At 38.6% G+C, this 20,912-nt stretch overlaps 1 protein-coding gene across 1 annotated transcript in view; it reads right to left on the minus strand.

Moving 5' to 3' along the window:
* TES (testin LIM domain protein) overlaps positions 1-20,912 on the minus strand; it is a 47,400-nt gene that overhangs the window by 18,524 nt on the left and 7,964 nt on the right. Inside the window, exon 2 of the mRNA XM_040472179.1 lies at positions 3,638-3,723. Within this exon, the coding sequence (XP_040328113.1) occupies positions 3,638-3,723 (86 nt within the window). The remainder of the gene's footprint in view (positions 1-3,637; positions 3,724-20,912) is intronic.

Here is a 20,912-nt window from a genome sequence, read left to right on the forward strand (position 1 = left end):
TTAAGGCACAGAAAGGATTCCAAGCACATTATTGACTTTGAAGACAGAGATGGCCATGTGCCAAGGAATGTGAGTGGCTTCTAGAAGCTGGGAACAGCCCCTGACTGACAGCCAGCAAATAAACAGGGACCTCATGCCTGCAACCACAGGAAATGAAGGAAGTGAATTCTACCAACATTACAAATGAGTCTGGAAGCAGATTCTTCTCCCAATTTCCAGATTAGACCTCAATCTGGCCAAAACCTTGATTTCAAGCCTTTTGAAATCCTAAGCAGAGCATCCAGTTAAGCCTGCCTTGACTTCTGACCTAATGCATAAATGGATGTTTAGTCAATTAATAGGTGTTGTTTTAACCTGCTAATTTGGAGTAATTTGTTGTGCAGCATAGAAAATCATTACAAGTGCTTATTAGTATGTGACACATAGGACATTTTTATAAATTATATTTCTTATTAATAATTAATAGGCTCAAATAAGTCATTTTAACTTCGTTGGGTTTTAGGTCGTTGATCTATAAAATGAGGTTTGGCTAACTGAGTTCCAAGTTTTACTCTAAACTTCCATAAGTCTAAGAATTTATTTTTAGTTTTTTATAACTGTTGTGACACACCTTGACAGGCAGTCATGCCTACTGAATCTCTTCCATTCACTCTCTGCATTCATTCCGCACCGTTCTGCATGGCACCCTGGGCCATGCTATAGGAGGCTGACCCCTAAGGACTGCAGCAGTGGGCTACCTTGTCCCCAGCAATGGAAGATGCCAACAGGAAATCTGAATGATGAAGATAGTAAGGTCTTATTTATTTGCTGGCTCCTACAAATATATAAGGTGCCAAGGCCAAAAATGACCCTTTACTTGGGGGTATGCAGAAGTAGGAAGAGGGTGGTAAGGACTGAATTGTGTCCCCCCAAATTCATATGTTGTAGCTCTAACCCTCCATGTGACTGTATTTGTAGATAGAGCTTTTAGAAGGTAAAGTTAAATGAGGTCATAAGAGTAGGGTCCTAATCTGATAGGACTGGTGGCCTTCAAGAAGAAGAGAGAAGATATCTTTCTCTCTCCATATGCATGCACAGAGAAAAGGACATGTGAGGACACAGAGAGAAGCTGGCCATCTGCAAACCAGGAAGAGGTTTCTTACCAGAACCCAACCATGCCGATACTGAACTTCTTGAACTTCTGGCCTCCAGAACTAGAAGACAATAAATATCTGTTGTTTAACCCACCCAGTCTATGGTATTTTACTATGGAAGCCTGAGCTAATACAGGGATCAAGGAAGAGTTCTCAGAGGTAATGCTTGACAGAGACTTGAAGAATAGGAAGGACTTTTGTTTCATCATAGTGAAATGTAGGGTTTTTGCAGCTGAAGGAAACATACCAAAAAACACACAAGTTCCAGGGAGCAGCATATATCTCAGCAGTTAAAACAGAGGCTACTTGGAAGAGAAGTGGGAGAGGAGACTGGACAAGCAAGCAGGAGTAGAAAGCAGTGAGGGTTCTTAAGCTATTGGGAAGTACACAACAGTATCCATTTTCAAGACCATTCTTGTGGCTGAATAGAAGTCAGGCTGGTAAAATGTGGAGAATAATTTAACTCTGATTCTCACAATGTGCTCCATGAGGCCCTTAGAGTCCTGGAAGTCAATGGTTACCATGAAGATAGAGGAGGAAGCTAAGTGGACAGGATCTTGGGACTCCATGTCCACTGCAGTCACAGCAGTCTGTGGCCTTGGACCAGACCTGGGATCTTCATTACACTCAAGACAACCAGACTTTTGATTCAAAGACTGTACTGAAAACCAGACTTTTACTTCAAAGACTGTACTGAAAATGGCTATCTGGAGGTCAAAAGCACCTGCCCTCCAGCCTTCCAGCTATGGTGAAAAATTCAGAGAATTACCAAGAATTCTGAGGGAGAGATGTGTCCAGATTCATGCCAGGAAGAAGACGGATTTACTAAGTAATACCACCTGGATGAAGCATATAAACTCAAGCTAGGTTGGAGACTGTGGCAAAACCATAGTCTTTTATGGCTCTTAACAGATTCTCAGAGTCTATCAAGGTAAGTAAATGAAAAAAATTAAAATTAAAAAGTGATTTTCATGCCACAGAAATCTGCTCTTCTCTGACATTTTTTTAAATCTGAAAATCTCAGATTATAGTGATCTGTAATAAAAAAAAATATAGCACAAACAATAATTACTCTAAACCAACCTTCTGCTTTGGAGAAAAGATGCTATCACTTAGGAATGAGCTTTAAAAATCTCATTAGCAGTTTTTGGCAACTGTATGGTCAAACTAAAAAGGTTTTTAAACATTTTTTAAGATTTTTAAAGATTGTACAGTTAGAACCATGTCCAGCAGAGGGCACTGCAACTCTCTCCACAGCCCACTGTGAGCACCACTGAATGGTGTGCACATCAGGAGCTGAAATATTCTAGTCCATGAAAACTATTTTGTGTCTAGTGACTTAATGTTTCAGAACCACAACAGACATGTTGCCTAACTTCTATGTCCCTTAAAAAAGTGGCACAGGGAAGATCCATGAAAGTCTTGTAATTAAAAAACTCCCTGAAAAATTTTAGCTCCTTACAAATAAAGAACTGTACCATCATTTCTGCATGGGCTGAGGTTTCCACTACCTTCATTATTTAAAACAACTGTTGTTTCCTAAAACTTGCTAAATAAACCAGCTTTTAAAAGAACCTAATATCTCAAATTTTAAATGTTTATATTCTCCTATAACTTACTTTGTACACAATCCCAATAGCTGATGAAATTTTTTATTCTAGGGAGTTTTCCATGGAAATATGCAGCACAGAAATTGTTCTCGAGTGAGATTTATTCTAACCAGGCATCTGACATCCTAATAATGTATAGTTGATCACTTTAACATTTTTCTTCTAACAATGATGTGCTGATTTTAATTTGAACAGACTTAGATCAACTACCATTATAGTCTTGACAGCCATTGATGAACAAAATTTACATTCTTCATAAGAACAGGTTTAAAATACCAATTTTTAGGTTTATATAACATACACTATTACTTTAAAATATGTAAATAAGATCTACACAAAATTCACATTTTGATCCACCAACATTTTTCCTCCATATATTTGAACTTGATACAAGCCAATGATGGCAATGAATTATTTTTTTAATTCAAGTGTTAAAGCTAAAAATTTCGAAGAGTCCTTAGATACCAGTCTATGTCCTGACAACCAGCACATGAGTGCTTAATCATATTTATTGTTTATTGCAAATATATAGGTAAAATGTGCAAAGTTATCAATTTTTAAGAAAAGAATTATAATTAATAAACAGTCCTAGAAGATTACCATAAACTTATCTGCCACTCAGGAAAGAGACATAAATTCAGTATTCTAGACTCATAGGAAATCTGAAGGACAGCAAATACACAATTTCAAATATAGTCACGATGGTCCAATTAGCTCAGTCACACTTAATGGTAGGAAAACAGAATAGCTTTAGCCTTTATTTTTTAGAAAAGAATATGACAGATCTACAACTTAACAACCATGCTAGAGAATTTATAAGAGATCCCCACTGTCTGAGGAAGCAGTGCCAAAGAGCAGAAATTACTAATGTGGCTGTCATTTTCAAAACATTACCTCCAGAAGTGTAATTCGAATCCTTCACATTTTTCTTTGCATTTTAAACAGGGAGCTCCAAATCCTTGCTCATGACCTAAGCCCATCTGTTAAGTAGAAAACAATGTGTGTTATAACATTTTTTAAATATCTAAAAAATTCAATAAACTGTCCTTCTAATTCTACTAACCACTCCTGTTTTTTTTTAAATTAAAAATTTTTAAGATTTCTTAAAATTTAAATCCAAGTTAGCTAACACATAGTGTAATAATGACTTCAGGAATAGAATTTACTGATTCATCACTTACATATAACACCCAGTGCTCATCCCAACAAGTGTCCTCCTTAATGCCCATTACCCATTTAGCCCATTCCCCCCACCCAATACTGCTCCAGCAACCCTCAGTTTGTTCTCTGCATTTAAGAGTCTCTTATGGTTTGTCTCCCTCTCTGTATTTATCTTAATTTTGCTTCTCTTCCCCTATGTTTATCTGTTTTGATTCTTAAATTCCACATATATGGGGCGCCTGGGTGGCGCAGTCGGTTAAGCGTCCGACTTCAGCCAGGTCACGATCTCACAGTCCGGGAGTTCGAGCCCCGCGTCAGGCTCTGGGCTGATGGCTCAGAGCCTGGAGCCTGTTTCCGATTCTGTGTCTCCCTCTCTCTCTGCCCCTCCCCCATTCATGCCCTGTCTCTCTCTGTCCCAAAAATAAATAAACGTTGAAAAAAAAAAAAAAACTTAAAAAAAAAATTCCACATATGACCACTTCTGTTGATAGAAGTTGCAAACAAATCTTTTATAAGTATCACATTGTTTGGTCAATGAGGACACTTAGGTATGGATATGGGGACTCCAAATACCTACTCAACATACCTTGTATTCTTACTGATTTTTTCATGAAAGGAAAAGCATCAGAATACAACTGTTTAGAGGACTACAAATACTGCAAGTTGCAAAAAGTCATGAATTTATTTCTTTGGTCACTAAATGCCCTGTATGCAATAGGAACAGGGAGTTAAAGAGCCGGAGCTTGGGAAGCAAGCCTGTCCCCAAATGACATATTTTTTTTAGCAAACAAGGAATATAAAAAAGATTTTAGGAATTATGATTCAAATAATTTTATTTCATTTATTATTTATTATTCATTTATTTTATTAACATATGGTCAATTTTGTTCATTATTTCTATATTTATTATATTCAAAATGTTATTATTTATAAGTATAATAGCAATAACATATGTTGAATGCAAGGAATAAAGGTAAGCACTTATCAAAACCTTATAAAATCTCAAAAGCAATATTATTCTCTATTTTAGAGATGACAACTGAAATTCAGGAAGGTTACAGAACTTGCTTAAGACCAACATGTAAATAAATGGTAGAGAAGTGATCTGAGTCCAGGTCTTTCTGACACCAAAGCCTGTGCTTTTATGCCTGGGGTGGGAATAGAGGGGGTGTACTACTGCCCTAATTATAACAATCTATTTTTTAATCACAATAAACAACAATCCTTGGGAACTTACTGAGACATGACTTAATAAACAAAAGAGGAAAGAGTGCAGATGAGGGAAAGCCCCAAGAAGGCAATGTAAGCTCTTTTACCCAACTATTGATATTAAAGATCAGCCCACTTTATATCATCCCATCGGCAAATCACCAGCGACCAGGCTACTCTGTTTTAAATATCACATCAGTGACTCCCGACAAATTCCTTAGCAGCTAGTGCCTGGGGTAAGAGTTCAAGCTGGACAAACAATAGATTTTCTACCATGGCACCCTTTTGTAACTTTGCCAAGTTGTGTTTTTGCTACGTAATCTAAACCACACTGTAATTTGTTCCTTGAAAGCTCAGTCTGACCATGCCCTGAAGTTTAGATGAAGCCCTTCCTTTTTTTCTCTGAAGAAAATGACCACATCCTCTTACACTAACGAAGATCTACCCAGCTGCCCAGGGGAACCCACATTATTTTTAAGTCAGACCATCTCAAACTGTCCAGTATTAACTAAATTTCATCACCTTTGCCATGCCCCCATTACCAATTTTCAAAAGATGTTGAAATTATATACTTTAATACTAGATGACACTTTATTATTATTATTATTTTAAGGAATTAAATTGTTTCCTTGTCGCTAGTGATCACAGCTCATACTACGGAAGTAAAATGGGTTAAGCAAAAGAGAGAGAGGAACGGATTATTTGAATTTTCTGGTCTTTTGCAAGGAATGTAATTAAAGAATTTTCTCCATTACGATATCCAGACTAAAATGAACAGCAAATCTAAAAAAGTGTATTCTTTTTCAAGCTCTTTCAAGTTTTCCATTACAGGAGAGTTAAGAATCCTGAATCCACCTGGTGTATGGATTTCCTTCATACGGTGTTCCATTCATCTCCTGCCAAACTCTGCTCCCACATGAAAATTAAGATGACGTTATTAAGACTTAATCACATAGCTTAGCTCAAATCAACTGCTTCTAAACTCTCCTGTGCATCATTCACAGTAAGAAATACATTTATCTCATGACAGATATACGCACACACATATGGAATTAAATTAATAATAAATTCTTACCTGCCTTCAAATCTGAATCACCTGGTCTGAGCAACACTGGCCTTAATAAAATACAGCAAGTACAGTGGAAAAATACCATCTCGTTCTCGAATTCTGAATGAATTTTGGAAGCTTAGCTAATATAACCAGAACCCTACTTGGTCAGCAGAGATATGACAGTAAGGCCCAGCGTAGTTCATTGCCAACATAAAGTCAGCATTGGAAAGGGCCAAGTTTTTTCCTTCCTACCTGCTTTTTATTCCTCTTAAAATAGTTATCAGTTTATCTATTAGGATTATTAGAACTGGTGATGTTTCATGAACATGTCTTTTAAAGTGTCCCACATGCTTTTATTGCTGGATAGGCCTGGGCATCCCCCCTGGTGTAAGAGGCCGGGAAAGGAAAATCAAGAGAGCAGTTCTGCCCTGGCTGTGCAGCTAGTCAGCAGCACGCTGATCTCACACCCCATGTGTGGCAGGCCCTCCGCTCAGTGCCTTGGTGGAACTTCCCTGCGGCTTCCAAAGATTTCCTGGCCCATCTCTGTTTAAAGGGAAAGGGCTACAAATGCAGGTGCCTGAGCGCTCTAGATCGGGAAGATATGAATCTGTCAGGAAGGTTAGGAAGGCTGTTTTGAACAAATATTGCTTGAACTGCGCTGAAAGGATGAGCGGCTCCTACTCAGTGGGGAGGGGGAGGGGGAGGAAGCACATTCAAGGTGAGGGGACAGTTATGCGAAGGTCTGTGGCAGAAGCGGGAATTGTTAGAGCAGGGACACCTCAGAGCACTCAAAAGGTGATAGGACCAGACTTGCCACAGGCAGAGTGGGGTTTTGTTTTCACCTTATCTTTTCCTTTTCCCAAGGAAAACATAATCTTCCAAGGATGAGACTGGTAAGGAAGAAGCACTAGAGAAAGGCACTGGGTGGGGAGTTGGGGAGCAAGAGCACCCACCCCTCAAGCTCTGCTGGCCAAGCCACAGAGGGGACCCCTCAGGGAGATTAGAACACCTGACTCTGAAAGAAGACGTAATCTGAGAAAATGGCTCTGCAGCCTGCCAGGAGAACTCAGAAAGCACTGCTCCCGTGTTCTTCCACCCACTCTGGCTTGCCTGGAAGGCCAGCTAAGTCTCCAGACAGGTTCCTCCTACCACGGTTTATGACCACCTGAAGAAAGTTTCCCTCCCACCTCTCCACACACACACACTTTCATCTTCCCCAAACACTCAGACACAAGTTGTGAGGGGACTCTGAAAGTATCATAGAGAGGGAACAGGAGCATGAAGGAGAGTGGAATGAGATCATGGCAGTATGATACACTCTCCTGCCACAATTCAATGAAAGCAGTTCTAATTAAAAATAAACCCGCAATAAAAAAGACACCTAGTTTTTAAAACCATTGTTCGCAGCTATCATGATTAGTAAGTTTCACACTGGGAATGAACTTGTTTTTCTAGAGGAATTTCATTAAAAGAAATTATTTTTATAGCTATAAATATATAGGTATAAAAAAACCTGCTTGATTCCCAGCAATGAAGATCTCTAACCCATGCACTTACTGGGTGAGAACTTCTTCCATATTCTTACCCTCTTTATAAACCTCTGTTAGGATAAAAAAGCATAGTGCCACTAATAACAAAGAAATGTGGTTCACACTCTAGCGTGTGCCTAGTTCCACATCTAGAATGCAATGTGTTCTCTAATCCTGTTAAATCCAATTTATATGATAAAATTGTACCAGAGCAGACATATTTCTACTGGTATGAGGCAAATTTCTTCTGTTTCTGTTTCTGCCACAACTTAGGCATCTAGGCATCTGCTATCCTTCCCTTCCCAAGTCAAACATATCACGTGAAGGCAAGTGTACAAATTCCACTCTATAGTAAAGAGTTTCAGAGCCAGAGCTGCCTCGAGCAGTTTCTCCCCTATTCCAGACCTTTTTGGTAAGAGGTCACAGAAGCTGAGATTCCCTGGCTCTTCCAGTGCAAGAGTATGGAACTCTACTTACCCTAAGGGCTCAGCCAATTTCTCTCCCTCCTTCACTTCTGTATTGAGGATTCCCTGAAGTGCAGGACCCAGGACTCTTCTGCCTAGACTTCTTCCCTCCCCTTTATTCTTAGCACAGGCTGAACCCTCTGGTTAGCATCCTTCTTTCCTCAAGAGCCTTGGTGGTTACTCTCAGACATCCAGATCTTATAGGTTGTTCTCTGCCCAGGTGTCTGCGCTTGAGAATTCTTGGTGAGGGGTAAGAACAGACAAGGTGTTACATGATGACACCCAGAGTGTGTGCAGGGGAGTGAGGGCCCAGAAAGTGCTGGCAACCTGGCTGTTTAGAAAGTGAAGTCCAGATCCCTGGACTAATATAAACACCAAGATATGTGTGCTCATAGGTAATATGCTGTGAGAATTAGTCATCCCAGGTATTAAGGAAATGATCAAGAACGACTTGGCTAAACAGAGAACTGTGAAAATGTAGAAAGAGCACTCAAGGGAGTTGGAAAACTGTGGTCTGGTCCCCAGGTGTTACTGCTAGGCCTAGGGATTTCAGAAGTAATTTTCTTCTCTGGATTTCCTCATGTGGATAATGAAATGAAGGGATTGAGTTAGATTAACTCTAACAAACTTTTTAATTCTAAAATTATGACTGTAAATCATGTTTCAGATTAACTTTACCTGAGTTTGTTATTCGGCATAGTCATCTGCTCAACATCTAAACACTAAATAGACAGTAGTCATTTGAGAAAGCTAATAGATTATTGCCTCTTATTGGTCAGAATCCTTTGGAATTCAGTGTGGAGGAGTTGTTTATATAGGAAACAAAAAAAATTAAGTTCTGAGAGCTGAGATACAGTTCTGTTACATGTAATCATTTTAGTAACAAATGTGATATGGTATTCCCTGCAGAATCAACACTTGGTGCCTAAAAACACATGTTTTTCATAAGCACACAGGTCCCAAAGCTCTCCACTTACTTCATATAATTTTAGTAACACATTCTGGCCAGCGTCAATACAAGGATATGACAGATTAATTTTTCTTCTTCAGTGTCCAAAAAAACAGATCCTTTGGATTGACTATATTTGGAAAAGCTATGGTCAGGCTTTAGGAATACCTATCAAAGTCAATTGAAAAAATAAAAATGACTATAGTATTTATCCTGAAATGCTAGTCCTAGACAAGTAAGATTTTTAAAATATCCTTAACTATAGGCTCCAGAACTTACATTACCATGATCTGTGCCTCCAAACACCCCTTTTCCCCTGCTTAGTATTCTAGGATAAGAAATGGGATCAATTTCTCTGTATTCATAATTTCAGGTAACCAGATAGGTTGGCAACATTTCAAGTGACCCTTCTGACCCAGGAAAGGCTATTGCATGTCAGATACTTTAAAGAAAAAGGAAAGAAGGTTACGGAACATCTGGTATTTCAAACACGGTCTGAGTTGATTTGGAGATAATTTGAATCTGGAAGATATTATGCAGCATTCAGGGTGAGATCATCTGATTCATGCTGTTTTCATAACCAAATTTCCCTCCGGAGCAAAGAATCCTATGTGGTTACTAAACAAGCAAGTGTTACTAAGACTTCTTTAATCATTTTGGAATGAAGCAGACCAAGGTAGATTATATGAAATATACATAAATTCTCTCTCTCTGTACATGTACATGCCTATTTACCTACCTATCACATATGTATATATACATATATTCATATTATATTCTTAAAGAGCATTTTAGATCTTGTTTATATAAATGAATATTCTGAACAAAGGAACTACATTTCCAAAAAATGATCTCTCTCAGCACATAGCTCTTTTAGAAAACTGATCTGTGATCTGTGAAGTTCTCCCCACCTGAATCAATTCATTTTGATTAATTTGTGACACAAAAACTTAAAATGTTTTCCATTTTTTGTTCTTTGGCTGCTTTCCAAGCTCTGTCAACAATGGCAATACCCACCTCCACCCCCAGAAAAAGGCTAGGTTACACAGAAAACCAGACTTAAAAATAAAAATAGAGGTATCCTTCAGCTTTTATAGTTTGGCAAATTTCTTAGATGAGAATACAAAGAGATAATTTATCATGATTAAGAACTACTATTAATCATTTCTAATAAAATTGCTCTTTTTCTTTGCTTATAAGAACAAAAACTGTGCATCTCTCACTAAAGTTTGAAATACATAAGAGGAAGAATGAAGAAAGAGACATCACCACTCACCTAGTCACACAAACTGGGGCCCAGAGTCCTCCTTATCTCTGTGTAGCCATGCTTACTATGCTCCAAGTCTTGCTGGTCTGTCCTCTAAGAACTACATGGTTTGTTTCCTCACCTCCACTCCACTGCTCAATGTTCAAACTTCTATCAGGTCAGCCTGGGACCACACTTTCCTAGCTGACCACTCCATTTGAAAGTATCCTATTGCCACTCTCAAAATTATTTTAATAAAACCTAAAGATGATCACCACATTCCACTTGTTAGATGAGTTCAATGAATTCAATGAGTTCAATGAATTTGACATGCCTTAGCATTGCAGAGAAGTTGGTTTTCAACCCACACCTCCCTTGCAAACCTCTGCTTCCAGAAAAGCTTTTCCCTTTGCTGGATCTCATTCCCTTTCCCCTCCATCTGGCAAAATCCTACTTTCTATAGACCTAATCCAAACATCAGTTACTGCGTGATGCCCTTCTTGGACTATTCTCAGCCAAGTTCTAAATTCCTATCACTCTATTATTTAGTCCCTTTCCACTACGCTATGATTATTTACACATCAGTTTACCCCATTAGACTACAAGTTTCTTGCTCATATTTGAACTCCTGATGCTTGTCATAGAGGCTGAGCTTGACAGAAATGCCAGCAAGTTTTATTTATTTATTTATTTATTTATTTATTTAATACTGGTCTTAATTATCTAATGACCTTTTAACATGATACTTTTACTTCAGGAACTCCCATTGCTTTTCAAAAAAAATAAAAATTAAAATAATAAAAAAATTTTTAAAAAGAAGAAAAAGAAGAAAGCTGTGGTAGGGGTGGTTTTTGCCAGGCATGGTTCTAAGATTTTTACACGGATCATCTCATTTTATCCTCACAGCAAACCTATGAAAGTCTGAAGTACTATTAATTATTATGTGCATTTTCATACAGATGAAAAGCTGGAGCAGAGAATTGTTAACTGCCTCAGGTCAGCTGTATTGCAGAAGGCCCATTCTTAACCACTAATGCCTAAATGTAGGTCATGAACATGGAAATCTCTTGGATTAGATAAAGAGTAAATTAGTTTTTTGAAAATAGAAATCAATATAATTTTTAACTTGACACCAAGGATTATAGCTCAAGAATAGAATAATCAATTAACAGTCTTCAGCTATCAATAGCACTTACAAATGGGAATAAAACTCTTCACTGTAGATTCCACAATTCATTTCCACATTCCTTCAGTTTTTCAGTGCCATAACTTTCAAAGCCAGAGCCCTACATGAATCTATATCATAAAATCCACTGTGAGCCAAATGGAGTGACATCTTTTTGTTCGCACACAGTAGTAAACCATCACACAGATTATTGTATTAGGAAAAAAGGAAACAAGTGATCTTTCAGCCTAAATAGTTTATAATAAATTCTATTCTGGAGGTACTGTGTCAAGTCTTCCTGGAACTTTAATAAATTAAATAGATAACTCCCACTCAATCTGTCCCTACATTTCTTAAGGCAGTACCAGTATCAAGTAAGTGACACAGGGACTGTCACCAAGGCAATTTGTCTATTTTCACTCTGAGATGCAGCAGATTACCTAAGACATCTATACAACTTCAGTAATTATGGTAAAGTTTTGACAAGATCAGAAGTAGATCCTGCTGCTTTCTTCTACAAATCAATAATGAATTTTAGTTCTGGTATGATATCTTGAAACATTTCTAATTATATATTTTTTTATACTTAATGACAGTGGTATTTATACCTCCACCACCACCAATTGTTAAGATGTTACTACTGCCAGGCACAATACAGACACCATTTCATTTAATTCACAAGACAACCTATGGGAAAGGTTAATCTTCCCAATTTCACACACGAGGAAACTGGGACTTGGACAGATTGAGTAATTTGTCTAAGACTGCCCCGCTAGCAAGTGGCAGAAGTGAGATTTGAATCTTAGCAATTATAACTCCAAATCCTGAGCTCTTAACTACAAAGTCATCATTTTTTCTTCTCCAAAATGAGAGTTTGAAGACAAATAATAATTTAAATGAGTAATATTCCTCATCTGTAACTCCTCTGGAACAATAGGTTTTGATCTCAAAGACTGCCTATTCGTCACTAGCCGGAGCTCCTCCTTCTTAGACAAATGTGAGACTGATGACAAGGAACCTGAATGTCTGGACACCAGCTGCACTAACGCTAAAGGCCCTGAGGTGATTATTCACACATGCAAGAGGACCCTCAAAAGAATAGGGTGTGGGTCAAGGAAAATCTCCAGGATCCTGATGCAAAATAGGATTCTTCCAATGGTATAACAAGAGAGAAAATGTTTTAAAAGAAACAATGAATCCAAAGTATTTTTATATCATCCCCTGGAAAAAATAAAAGTGAAAAATAAAAACAAAAAGAAACAGTGAAATACAAATGAAAAAGTTAAATCTCAAACTTGAAAGATCTTTATTCAAAATATGTAGACTTATCATTAATACTAAAAACTATTTGCTATGTTATGTATTTATACATCATATAAAAGATTCCATATAATGCCCAGGGGTGATATAATGAGGCAAAAACTGAAGTAATACTTGTCATGTTTTTCAAATCACGAAATTTCTACATTTATAATGGAAAATCTCTGTATTGGTTACAAATTACCCCCAAAAGTTAGGGGCTGAAAATAAACATTTATGATCTCACAGTCAGCCAGCTGGGAGTGGCTTAATGAGGTAGACTGACTCAGGGCCTCTTCCTACATTGCAATCAAGGGTCAGCCAGGGATGCAGGCATCACAAAGCTTGACTGGGGCCAAGACACACTTTTAAGCTGTCTCACAGGGGTGCCTCATGACATGGCAGCTGGTTTTTCCAGGGCAAATGATCCCAGAGAGAGTGAGAGCTCCCAAGATGGAAGCTGTGGCCTTTAATCCCGGAAGGGACATACCATCACTTCTGCCATGTCACACTCTTTGGCAGCAACTGACCAGGTCCGGCCCACTCAAGGGGAGGGGAATAGACAAAAGTATGAATTCTAGGAGTTGGGAATCAATGGTGGCCATCTTAGAAGCTTCCTTCCACAACCTCTTTTCTGTTTTGATTTTAAATCCAAAGACTAAGTGATCTGTGATGAGACAGACATATTACAAAGTGAAGGGGTACAGGTTGTGCTTATCTACCACTCTTGTCTTTATTTTTTTCCATTTCAAATATTTAAATGTCTCTTCAATCAAATGGGCATAGTAACACAGAGCTTTGCTCCTTACATATAAATATTCTTATTCCTCTCAGTCTGTTAGCTATTTACTCAGTCAGGCCCAGGGAACAGTCTTCCGGAAGACAGGGTAGAATATGATTTTTAGTCTCTCAGTCTTATTTTCCATCAATCTTGGCACATATACACACTTGTGTAGTACATATATACACACATATTTCTTGTGTTTTAGAACACAACCATAAAATAGAATACAGAATATCAGGTTTGATTAGCAAGAAATTTTCAAAAATATGTTTAAGACAAAAAATTCACTATTTTTATAATATGCCATAGTCCTCCTCCACAGTAAAAATGGAAAAAGATTTATATAAACTTTGTTCTATTACATAAATCTATCTGGTGATGGAATTAAGTAAAAGAAAAAAAATATATAGCCCTTCTTTGTGATGTCAGGATGCAAATTACTTAATTCCAATTAGGTAATATTTATAGTCAGCAATTCCTAACTATTTTTCTAGTACTGCTTACCTATTGAAACCCAATGTATCCTCACAGTTTTACTATGGAAAAAATAATTTAGGTTTTTAAAAAAATCTACACTCATTTTAGGTAAGCAAATGATTTAAAAATGTATTGTCTGTTCAGTTTATGCTGGTTCCTTATAAACATGTTTCGAGCTGACTACTATCAAATTATTTCTATTCTATTGCTTAAAGGAAGTTGCTTGAAATATTCACCAATAGAATACCTCCTTTGTAGACTCTACTCAAAAAAGGCCTTCTCTCAATCCGTTACTTTGAGAAAGACAATGCAGGCTATAAAAATGTCACAATTAATAGGTTATGATTGTGGCTGAAATAGTTTTTTAATAGGATTGGCTGAGCTCCGGCTCCCTGGAAGGACTCTGCAATGGCATGTGCTTTTATACACAGCCCTCAAAGCTTCCCAATTATTAGCTATAAAAGGGATTTTAAAAATCTGAGTCCAAAAGGCGTCTGTAGTAGTCCCTTGAAAGAATTTAGATCAAACAAACAATCCTAATTTGGTCTTGTGTCACTACCTCAACAGCTGACTGTAAAGAGTGTATCCCACACATAGCTGTATATTGAGAGGCCTTTATTAAGACTCTGTATATCCTAAAACTTGAACATTGGCATCATTTTTGCCAGGCCTAAAGGCTAGAGTATCATTTCTTTAGGAGTAACCTGTTATAACAGATGAGTGAGGGCGTGGGGAAGATGACTATGCACTTGTGTTATTTATTGCCACTAGCTGCTTATCTAATCAGAGCACAGGCAGGAAGAGAGCAGTGCAGGTGTGTCCTCACAGAGCAGAGAAGGGGAGGCTTGTGGCACTGGCTGAGAGCGCCATTCCAGGAGGCTGCCCAGGAAAGCCAGAGGATCCAAGGGAACGTAGAAAGTAAAGGCCAATGGAGACAAGGCATAGGAATGGCAACGAGGAGTGGGGGAGGATAAAAAGTACAAAATGACAGGATTTGGATTTTCTACTTTTGCCCAGGATTGGCGTCAGGGGCCTTTAGAACAAAAACAAAGTCTAACAGCACAGATTGGGGGTCTCGGAACCTGGGAAAGGCAGGGAGAGATGTAGGAAACCCTAATTCCAGATGCTGCATGCATATTTACTTATTGTTTATAGTTTTTTCACACCATCCCTTACTCTGGAAAAACAAGAGAATTATGTTCATGTGGTGTTCTGTGTAAACATAAGAGACTTAACTAATTTTTGACCCATTTTTTTCTTTTCTTTTTTAAAAATGTCTATGTATTTTGAAAGAGAGAGTGAGAGTGAGCGAGCACGTGCAGGGGAGGGGTGGAGACAGGGGGAGAGAGAATCCCAAGCAGGCTCCTCACTGTCAGCACAGAGGGGCTCGATCCCACAAACCATGAGATTATGACCTGAGCAGAAATTAAGAATCAATTGCTTAACTGACTGACCCACCCAGGTGCCCCTGACTTGGTTTTTGATGTTTGATCCATTAGAGAAATGGTACGGATTCACATGCCTTTTATTTTATAGTTAGACCACAGTCCAAAGATTTCTGTGCTACAAAAGGTACACAGACATCATTTTAAATTTGTCTAGGGTTCAGGGGAAAAAGACCACTTTCAAAACATGCATACACCACCTTTTTACAATTAGGATCAAATGTCAGTTGCAGATGAATTTAAGTTTCCTTTATCTTGATAAACAGAACAATTAGTAAAGAAATAAAACGTAGATCTGATATATTAGAAACAGCCTATTCTGAAGTGACCAGTGATGTCAGGGAAGCTGCAGTGTCCTGATTCTTTTTTTTTTTTTTTCCACACATACAGAGGGCTATGAAGATAACTCAGAGTGAGAAAAGCCTTGTCTAAGACCCTTCCTGTAGCTTTCAGTGTGGGAGGCTGAGAAGACTTACATTCTAACAATAGAGGGTGTGTAAATTATGATTGACTGCCTAGCAGTACTTAAATATACTGGCTTAAAATAACCATTCGTTCTGAAGTTTATGATCATAATATTCTGCTCATGGCTTTTCCAGTTTGACACTTTGGACTGGGTTTAGCTGGATGGTTTTTCTAGTCTCAGCTAGGTTCACCGCATCTGCCGTCACTTTTCAGGTCAACTAGGGACAGCTGGCCTAGAGGAGCCTTAGCTGAGATATTTCATCTGTTACACGTGGTCTTTGATCCCCCAGCAGGCTGGGGTAGGCTAGCTCCATAGTAGCAGCAAGGTTCCATGAAAGTAGAAGGAGACAAGGCCTGTTGACATCCAAGCTTGGAGCACACACAACATCACTGCTACCATACTTTTTTGGCGGCCCAGAGTCAAAGGTAGGAAAATAGATTCCATTTTTTAATGGGAAGTGTTGCAAAATATTGTGGCTATTTTTGCAATTTATCACAAAATCTCTGAGGAAGATTCTGTTTAGGAAAACATAATACCTAGTCATGTTAAATCAAATGCCCCCTCCTGAGAGCCTCATTGATATAGCTTTGAATCTTTCCTATAGTGACTAGCGCATGGTGCCTGCTCAAACAAGTACTAGGAACGATTACTTAAAAAATCTTTACTTTTGGGGTGCCTAGGTGGCTCAGTCAGTTAAGTGCCCAACTTCAGCTCAGGTCATGATCTCACCATTTGTGGGTTCGAGCCGTATCAGGCTCTATGCTGACAGCTCTGAGCCTGGAGCCTGCTTCAGATTCTGTATCTCCCTCTCTGCCCCTCCCCCACTCGTATTCTGTCATTCTCTCTCTCAAAAATAAATAAACATGAATAAATTTTTTTAAAAATTTTACTTTTAGGGGCGCCTGGGTGGCTCAGTTGGTTAGGCATCCGACTTCGGCTCAGGTCATGATCTCACGGTCCATGAGTTCGAGCCCCGTGTTGGGCTCTGTGCTGACAGCTCAGAGCCTGGAGCCTGTTTCGGATTCTGTGTCTCCCTCTCTCTCTGACCCTCCCCCATTCATGCTCTGTCTCTCTCTGTCTCAAAAAAATAAATAAATAAAATGTTTAAAAAAATTTACTTTTATTATAAAAATTAAAATCAAAATTTAAAAATTACAAAAAGTAAACAAACTAAATGAATAATATAATACATCCCAATTGTTGAACTTTAGATATTTTTTTGTGTCCAACAAAGCACCAAGTATCAATTTTATCCAGAGAGCGTGCTGTCATAATATTCTTGATGATATATTCAGGTGCTTATTAAATGGTTTGAAGATCTATGCAGGATTTTCTTCCTTCTAGATTGTATTTATTGATAATGATCATGATACATCTATTTATTGTTCAGGCACCATACTTTGTGCTTTAAAATGTTCATTTCAATCATCCTTACACCCCTGTGAGACAGATAGTTGTAACCCATTTACCAATCAAGATCCCGAGGTTTAGAATGTTAAGTAACTTTGCCAAATTCACACAGCTTGTAAGTGCCAGGGCAAAGAACTGAATCCAGGATTGTAAAGCTGATAACCACTGCAATTCGGTTCTCCCAACATTTACTCATTGATGCCAAAGTCTACTTAACTAAAACAAACAAACAAAAAAACTGATCAGGGAACATTAACAACATTAATAATTAACACTGATTGGGGCACTGGGTGGCTCAGTTGGTTAAGCATCCAACGTCGGCTCAGGTCATGATTTAACATTTTGAGCCCCACATGCAGGTCTGTGCTAACAGCTCAGAGCTTGGAGCCTGCTTTGGTTTCTGTGTCTCCCTCTCTCTCTGCCCCTCTCTCGCTCATCCTGTCTCTCTCAAAAGCAAGTAAACACTAAAAAAAAAAAAAAAGTTTTTTTAATTAACACTGATAAAACAATTGCTAACACCATTCTAAGTATTTACAAGATATGCTTTATTTAGTTATACAATAACCCAAAAAGGAAGTAATATCCATGTTTTACAGATAAGCTCTCCTGAAGCCAAGAAAACTAAGAAACTTGTCCAAATTTCTAGGGGACTATCAAATTGGGATTCAAACTTATGTCTGGAGACATCAAAGTCTGTTCTGCTCCCTCTAAAGTCCCTGTGTTCAGTGCAGTGAGCAACAGTGGCCCACAGGATGATCCCATCCTCTGCCTTGACTTCATCTTGATCCAGGAGAAAAGTACTAACAAACAACATCTCTATTGTTTTTCCCTGGGACATCTTAAAAGCAATATGGATATTAAGCCATCAAAATCTGTCTTACCTCCTTCACCTTTCTTTAATTTCTGCCAATTTCTCTTCAGTTAATTTTCTATTCTGCCACCCCGGCACAGTCTAACACAGAGCAACATTTGAACATTTGTGAACTCTATTTTCAATTTGTCGCAGTATTTAAAAGGTCAGGATTTGGGGTGCCTGGGTGGCTCAGTCGGTTAAGTGTCTGACTTCGGCTCAGGTCATGAACTCACAGTCCGTGAGTTCGAGCCCCGCGTCGGGCTCTGTGCTGACAGCTCAGAGCCTGGAGCCTGTTTCGGATTCTGTGTCTCCCTCTCTCTCTGACCCTCCCCTGTTCATGCTCTGTCTCTGTCTCAAAAGTAAATAAATGTTAAAAAAAAAATTAAAAAAAAATAATAAAAGGTCAGGATTTGTAGCCACCCCCCCCCTCCTTAAAAACCTTTGGCAACTTGCCATTTTCTAGAAAAAAATTAGTTCTATATTTCTTCACATGGAGACTGTATGACTTAGCTGGAGTGAATTTGGAGAGCTCTGAGTCTAAAAGCTAACAGAAGAATCATAAGGATAAAAACAAAGATGCTCAGGGTGCCTGGGTAACTAACTAGGTTAAGTGTTTGACTTCAGCTCAGGTCATGATCTCACAGTTTGTGAGTTTGCGCCCCACATCAGAGTCTGTGGTTACAGCTCAGAGCCTGGAGCCTGCTTCAGGTTCTGTGTCTCCCTCTCACTCTGCCCCTCCTCTGCTCACGCTCTGACTCTCAAAAATAAATGAACGTTAAAAAAAATGCTCTAAAAATAAAATAAGGGATACTGCAAGGTTACTTTTCCTTTATAATTTTTCAGAAGAGCCTCTGAGCCTCTGAAAAATCAGTAGTCTGTGATACTGTGTAGACTGCTGATACATGAGGTATCTTCAGAAAAGTATACTTCAGCCTGCAATATTCACAATCCCACTGTGGTATGTGTGGCAGACTGAAGTAATAATCCCAATTCTTCATTTCCAGGTATTAAACATTCACACCCCTGCCATAGCCTCATAGTCACTAGTAGACTGGACTTCTCTCCTTGATGTCAGATATGACTGCTGTGGCACAAGCAGATGCTTAAAATGGGTTCCTACAGTGGGGCATGCCCGCTACAGTTCCAGCCTTTTGCTTAAGATATTCAATGATCTAAGGAGGATGAAAGGTCTGTGGAGTCAATGTAGTCCCAACCCACAACTTGGAGCCAAATCCAGACTACACAAAATAGACTCCGGTGTGAAATTTCCTCCTGGACTTCAAGAGATGACATAGTGTAATAAATAAGAATCAGGGTTAGGATAGAGAAATAGATCCTTAGCAGTAGGCGTCTGTACTAGCTCAGTGACACAATTCCCCGATTCAAACCTGTAACCTAGTAGAATTAGAAACCACTGTAGATCATGTACCTTGGCTTTATTTTAGAAGAGTCAAACTGAAAATGTTAATGGTATGACTATCAAAGGCTTACTGACTTTTCACAGCTGTGTTCCTTTGGTTCATGCTATTTATTCTTCCTGCAGGGTCTTCTTTGCCTAATGGAACCTTATTTATCCTATAGGGGTTAGTTTGGATGTTGTTTCCTCCATAAAATGCTCCCAAATCCACCCAATTCAAGTTAATTACTTCTGCTTCTGAGACTTCTTACTAGTCGTCTGTATTCCTATTATTGCAGTGCTACTCAAAAATGTGGCAATCTGCAAAGTCTTGGATATCAGTCTGTAAAGAGATATAAAGAAACTGAAAGTAAGCTATGAGGAATTATTAGCAATTTGACAGAAATTTTATGTCAGATGACCCTAATAATGTAAAAAAACTTTTTAAATGCTTATTTATTTTTGAGAGAGAAAGAGTGCAAGCAGGGGAGGGGCGGAAAGAGAGGGAGACACAGAATCCAAAGTAGGCTCCAGGCTAGGAGCTTTCAGCAGAGAGCCCGACATAAGGCTCAAACCCACAAACCATGAGATCATGACCTGAGCCAAAGTCAGATGCTTAACCAACTGAGCCACCCAGGTGCCCCTCCCTTTAATAATTTCTTAATTGGCCTTGTAGTTGCCTTTTTTTTCTTTTAGTAATTCATTTTTATGGTGTTTTCTTAAAAGTATTGGTCCATGGGGCGCATAGGTGGCTCAGCTGGTTAAGCATTCGACTCTTGATTTCATGGGTTTGTGAGATGGATCCCTGTGTAGGACTCAGCACTGACAGCAGAGCCTACTTGGGATTCTCTCCCTCTCTCTCTGCCCCTCTCTAGCTCATGCTTGCATGCTCTCTCTCAAAATAAATAATCATTTAAATAATATTGGCCCATGACAGATTCTACACTGACAGCTATTTTGAGCAACACTGTGTTACAGCACTTCTTTCCTTCTATCCAGTGTTGTAGTTAACTTACATATCTGTCTTACATATCAGTTTAGTTTGCCTGCCTGCCTTGTTTTATCTACCAAAGCTGCTATCACAGTGTTTTGTGGAATATAAAACTCAACAGGTGATATTGATAGAAATGGAATTTACTTTTTGTAATCTTACATTTAAATTGCCCTTTTAATATTCTCTATGAAAAACAAAGGGTAACTTTGTTTTGTTTAACTCCCAATTATTTTTATTGTAGGCCACTACCCCATGAAGGAAGAAACATTCT

This window comes from Herpailurus yagouaroundi, unplaced genomic scaffold (assembly GCF_014898765.1).
Source record: "Herpailurus yagouaroundi ecotype Mexico unplaced genomic scaffold, PumYag 100, whole genome shotgun sequence".
In the NCBI taxonomy this organism is placed as follows: Eukaryota; Metazoa; Chordata; class Mammalia; order Carnivora; family Felidae; genus Herpailurus; species Herpailurus yagouaroundi.